The following is a 6,583-nucleotide window of genomic DNA, read 5'->3' on the forward strand; positions in this document are numbered from 1 at the left end:
TTTTCATAACTTACTATATATATATATATATATATATATATATATATATATATATATATATATATATATATATATATATAAAGAGAGAGAGAGGGGTAATAGGGGGAGGAAGGGTGTTATAGAGAGAAAATTGAAAATATAACTTACATCATTAACTTCTGGTGATGCATCATTTGATGCTGGCTTGCTTAAAGTGCATTCTGATTGGTTGATGTGCTTTGCACTGTTTGCTGAGTCACGGTCGAAACTGTTGGCCTTTAATCTTCTCATGTCTGCTTTCTCCGGATAATTCCTGACAGCAATCGGCATTTTCGTGTTTCCGTGTTTCCTTGATCTTTTGTGTAAGCTGATATCTATAAAGTTCGGTTTGTCTCTCGAGTTCAGCAATCAATGAATTTATGGTTGTGTTATGTCGTTTGTAGAGTGAAGTCCAACGCTGATGAACATGGGTGATACCGCCTTTTGTCTCGAAGATAATAACTCACATTCAAGGTATGATTTATAAGCCATAGGATGAATAGTTTTATTCTTGGAATAACATTTTTGATGTTTATCAATTGTCATTCTAAATTATATAAAAAAAAAAAATTAGTAAAATAAAGAAATTAAGGATGGCCAACCAATGGCACATGTGCAAACAATGGCCTGTTGCACAGTTACAATTGGCATACAAATTGTTAAAATTAATAGCACATATAGTGACAACTTTAATTTTAAAATGTGAATACAAATCTAAGAGAAGTATCTTGTCAAGAAGAACCTCTATTTTGCTTTTGTGGACCTGGAGAAAGCTTTTGACACACTGACAAAATATCTTGTGGGATTTGAAAAGAAAATATCCAAATAAAAAAAAATCACGGGTGGTCAACCTATGGCACACGTGTTCACAGTGGCCCATTGCACAAGTGTTGTAACGTGACCATTATACTTTGCTTTAGTAATTCATAAAAGTAAAAATAAAATGGAAATAAATAAATAAAATCCGTGTTTTTTTTGTTTTTTTTAACAAAAGCCTTTTTCCCGTTAAAATTGTTTCAACGCATCTTAAAAGTCTCTGGCCATTGCCCATCTCGCCTGGTGAACACTTTTCCTCTCCAACTCCACACCGGCTATAGCCAGCCATTTCTCGCCTTTGCTTTATACATCCATTTTCTTTAACGTCCATGTGCTGCATTTTTCTCTCTTTTTCCTTTCTTCTCGTGCCCACTTCCTCATTTGCATATACCTATTTTTTGATTACTGCTGCTGCTGCTAATCTCTTCGCAGGCACCTGCTGATATTTTCCAATGTGTTCACACGCGTTCTGTTACAGTGGTATACTGTAATGAGAAAGTTTCATCAAAGTGCTCCGTTACGCCAACTGAAGACGCCTCACAATTGTTCAATATAAAGGTAACTTTGAAAGGTTTTTGAGCTGACAATGAATACCACAGGGAAAATTAGCGCAGACAAATAGTTTTCGAGATAAAAAAATACCTGTATTTTGCAATATAAATCACTGGTGGCCGTGTTTGAATGGGCGGTATATGAACACGGCAAACTCAGTTTTTTTCAGCGCATTATTATAGAACACATCAGTATTTTTTTTTAAGTTTTGTCTTTTTTCAAGATTTTCCAACGGATACGATAGAACCCACACCTTAACCCTGACTCTAGCTTTAACCCAAAACACATCGGTATTTTTTTTAAGTTTCATCTTTTTCAATATTTCCATTGGATACTATAGAACCCTAATCCTAACCCTAACTCGAAACCTAACTTTAACCTTAAACCTAAACCTAAACCTAGCCCCAACATGGTGTACTGCTTCCATATGTGTGCGCATTTGTTTATTAAATTCTGACATTGCGTCGATGTAGTTGTATTCACACCAAACACAGGACATTTTTTTTATTAATTATGTTGCAATTGGAATTATCTTTCTTTGAAATTTTCTTGAATTTGGAATTATTTTGAAATTTCCTTGGAATTTTCTTGAATTTGAATTCTTGACAGTAATTTTTTTGGTGGAATTAGTTTGACATTGGAATTAGCTTGAAATGACGTTCAATAAACGTTTGAATTTCGTAGAATTAACTTCACAGTTCGTCTGTGCATGCTCACTGAACCATTTCATTGAAACAACAAAGATGATGGCCAATTCAAACTGTCAGAAATTACGTTGCATAATACAGGTATTTATACCTCGGAAATTATTTCTCTGCACTAATTTTCACTGCGATATTTGTTTTCAGCATACCCGAAAACTTATAAAAGTCGTGATATTCTGATTGCTTGATTTTCACTTCATTGTATCCAAATAAACAAAAGAGCTGTTATCCCTAAATCTCTCAACCAAATAACCCGGACGTTAGAAATGTTATGAGTTGTTTCTGCTTGACAGACAAATCATCAAATATGGAACTAAAAATAATGAATCAGTAGGTTGACAGTTCGAATCAGCCTAACTGTATCTCACTTTTATTTTATGTTTAAGGCTTTAAGGCACGTCATGTGCGATTCTGTCATTTCAGTGTTATTTGCTTTATTGATTGCATTAATGTTGAAGTACCTTAGTAAGAAGAAGAACTTGTATGTTGCTTTCGTGAATCTGGAGAAAGCTTTTGACAGACTGCCAAGAGATGTCTTGTGAGCTTGGCATAAATTAGAGGGCAAACGATTGGTTCGTAAAGGTTGTTCAAGTAATGTGCAAAAATGCTCAAACTTATGCTAGAATTAGCATGTGTAGTGACAGTTTTAATGTTGAAATGCAAGTACATCAGAGTTCTGTACTGAATCCAATGCTTGTAGTCCAGGTCTTAGCTTTGGTATTTGGATAAATTTTCTATTACAAAAATGGCTGTCCACTCAAGAACATAATTTAAGAAATAAACCATCCGATTATGTTATTATACATGCTATAATAACAAGTGAAAACTGGTTAGTCAGAATCAAATTTTGATGTGTCAGCTTAAATGCGATATAGATCTAACTTTTAAAGCTACACAAGATAACTTTATATGTTAGGTTGGATGCCTATTTGCACAGAAGAGATTGACAATTCCACGCATTAAACACAAGTAAAATTATGACTAAAACAACAGAGAACATATTGCTGTATACACTTTGGCAGGAGAATTAATCCAAACACACATAGAGTGACCTCCCTTACACCATTTTCTGTACCCTAAAACGTATATTATACAACACTAATACAGCAGTCATTAACACTCCTAAGTACACACTTTAAGCATAATACACAAAAATTAATCATTTATGTACATTAATAAAAAAAAAAAAAAAAACTACAATAATTCCTAAAAAACTAATTAATATCCATGGCAACTCGTATCCTGGAAATTGATTTGACAGCCAGTCTACGACATTGACTTCCGGAAATAAATAAATAAATAAAATAAATAAAACAGATAAAAGAAAAACCTCATTGAACAGTTGTCCACGTTTCTTTTAATTTTCTCCCCTGAAGAAGAGATAAAACTCTCGAAAATTAGGGACATCAACACTTACCATCTTGTACGACACATTATGTTGGCAAATAAACGTAATATAATTGAATAATTATTGAAAATTCCTTCTAATATTGTCATTATTCTTATATTATATTATTTTTTTTATACTAACTCGTGTCCATGGTGTTTCCTACAAACCGCATTGATATAGCCTTCAAACACAACTCCTTTCACACTACACACAATGCTTCAAACAAACGACAACATCCTTCTCAATAAAGAGATGCTAGTGAGATTATATTTGGAATCGGCGAGAAACATAGAAATAACTGCAAACTGTTCATGTTTACTTGCCTCCCCACGAGGGCAGAGTTAAGCACAAGGTTGTCTTTTTAATATGGAGAAAATCCAGCTTCACTAAAAAGGGCACTTGATTGGAGCAAAACTACAATTGTCTCAGTCTAGATCTTCTTCACTGACAAAGAACAGAATAAGTTGAATGTATCATCAAAACAGATGCTACACTTTGTTCCTAGCCAAAGTGAATACTGTTAGCATCCAATAAATGCAGAGAAAAATATTTTACGACAGCCGCTTTACATGTCTTGTATTCAATTATATTTTGTGTTTCATTTTATTTCACTTGAAATTCTCAGAAACCAAGGGGTCACCTTCCTGGAGTTAACACTTGATTTCTATATGAGATCCATAGATATTCGAATATTTCATTAAAGTTTCTCCTTTACATCTCAAATATTGAATTAGTAAAAAAGTTGAAAACATAATTTTTTCCTTTCCCCAACTGATCTCTATATGAGACACAAAAATATTTGAACATTCCAGCAAATTTCTCCTTTATCTCTCAAATACTGTTTCCTTAACTGATTTCTCCATCAAAAGCTATTCTAATTTCATATCTAGGAAGTTAGTAAAGAAGTTGAAAACATAATTTTTTCCTTTCCCCAACTGGTTCTTTAAATATGTTATAGTATTTATTTCTTCTGGTTTCTTGGTTTTATTGAATTCCAGGACAAGAACTCATCTAGTTTGATGGAATATGCAGTTTCGTGCTGTTACATAAGGTAACATCACTTGGAGAAGGTATATCATTCCTTGTAAAAGCCAGTTTAGGTTGACCATGGTGAGGATATCTTATTTGTACTGCAATTACTATGTTGTTTTGAATATTTTGTTAGGGTTTACTTGTAGGGAAAACGTATCCTTATGTTAAGTTGTCCTGACAAATCCTTGTACGAAGAGACTTAAGACGCTCGAGGTTAGTGTCCAGTAGGCATTCCAAAATGATTATTGAATCATCCAAGATCATATATTTCCTGAATAAGTTCATTATATAGAATACTAGCTGTACCGACCCGTCACTACTGAGAATGCAATGAAGTCATTTTACTTTTTTACTTTGATTTATTTGCACATTTTTTTACAGAAAAAGAAAATTGTAATCATAAGGAGATAATATTTTTATATTCTTCAATAAATATATGAGTTATTCCCCTTGATAATTGTAAAATTGTTTCCATTTTATCTGTTGTTTTGGTGGAACTAAATGTTTTTGCATTAAACTGCAGCTAAATATGTATTATATAGACTATTCAGATTACTGTTTTCATGTTACCTCTGACCTTCTTCAGGAGTATCTTGTAAAACTTGGGAATCGTTTTATAAAACTTTGGACTCTGCACAGGATTTCGAATATAATCCTTCATTTAATCCACGTGGGTAGCACTCTCTCATTCCATCAGCTGTGACTTAAGTAATTCACAATTCTATTCTTAGTTTTGTCAATTGAAGTATCAACCCATCTGGTATTGGCTAGGCTCAGTGTCGCTTAACTTTGGTGCTTGATCTTACATTTTGATAATAGTTGAGTGGTTAATGACTCGAACTGACGACCATCATGTTCGAATGCGCTCAATTCCATAGTACCACTTTCACTTAGAGATGTTTGTAACCTTCATGTGCACCCCCCCCCCCCACAAGAATGCCAACAACGTCAACAAATTTATTCCATGTGGATTCAGATAAAGTTACTCTCAGGCAAATACAAAGTAGTGTTTTGTTTTTCTCACAAAATTCCACAAATATTTTTACCGGAATTTTAACTATAAAACATTATAAAGTAGATGAATTGACGTAGCCACGAACTGTATGAATACCAATCAAGGAGCGGGTATATACACTAGTTTTATTAAAATATGTCAAAGTGTATAGTTGTATCTTATGTGTGTGTGTGGATATACACTATTAAAAGATTATGGGACTTTTGAAGCTGATGACAAGCAAAACAAAAAGGCATAAAGGATATTCGGAATTATATTTGTTGTTTGAAAACATAAATTTATAAAATAATTTTAGGGAGTTGCACAGAAGAGGACCTTATAGATAAGTTCCCATTCTTGCTAACATTTGTATATTTTTATATTTGGAAAAAACATTAATGATGTTTTACTACTACTACTACTACTACTACTACTACTACTACTACTACTAATAATAATAATAATACTAATAATAATAATAATAATAATAATTGCACTCAGTGGGAGTTTTCATACAGGCCATCATCAAAGATTTCTCTCTGCCAACAACCTGCGGTGTTCTCTGGAGTCTAGGTGACAACAAGTCTCCCCAGATTTCCAGTACTCTCCACTTCTTTTGATAATATTTGTAAACGAATTTACACTATCGCAATAGTCGTCTGCCATTGATTTCTCACTGGCAATAATAATAATAATAATAATAATAATAATAATAATAATAATAATAATAATAATAATAAAAGCAGTTAAAGCTAAATAAAGAAAGAAATCAACATACCAATGTATCAAGATAACTCAAAGATCGATTATAAAAAATGTAAGAAAATTACCGGTTGGGGCATGTGCCGATTGTGGCTCCTTTGTGGATCCGTTTCTTATATGTAAACAATTAGAGTTTTGGTTTTCGTGAAGTTAAAAGATCGCATAAGAATGTTAGGAGATTCGTGAAGAGTAGCTTGAATAAGCTCGTCTCGATGAAAAATGGTAGCTATGAGAATTGACTGCGTTACCACGTGAGAGTGGATTCTTCTGATTTGTGTCCCAGGACAACAATCGACATCATGGGTGGATTTTTGT

At 33.2% G+C, this 6,583-nt stretch overlaps 1 protein-coding gene across 1 annotated transcript in view; it reads right to left on the reverse strand.

The window, feature by feature from the left end:
* The window catches only part of LOC145294148 (uncharacterized), a 273,376-nt gene extending 272,811 nt beyond the window's left edge, over nt 1-565 (reverse strand). Inside the window, exon 1 of the mRNA XM_080141253.1 lies at nt 148-565. Coding sequence (XP_079997379.1) covers nt 148-309 — 162 coding nt within the window. The 5' untranslated portion in view covers nt 310-565. The remainder of the gene's footprint in view (nt 1-147) is intronic.
* Between the last annotated feature and the right edge of the window lie 6,018 nt (nt 566-6,583).

This window comes from Euprymna scolopes, chromosome 15 (genome assembly GCF_053919585.1).
Source record: "Euprymna scolopes isolate OS-2025 chromosome 15, ASM5391958v1, whole genome shotgun sequence".
Lineage (NCBI taxonomy): Eukaryota > Metazoa > Mollusca > Cephalopoda > Sepiida > Sepiolidae > Euprymna > Euprymna scolopes.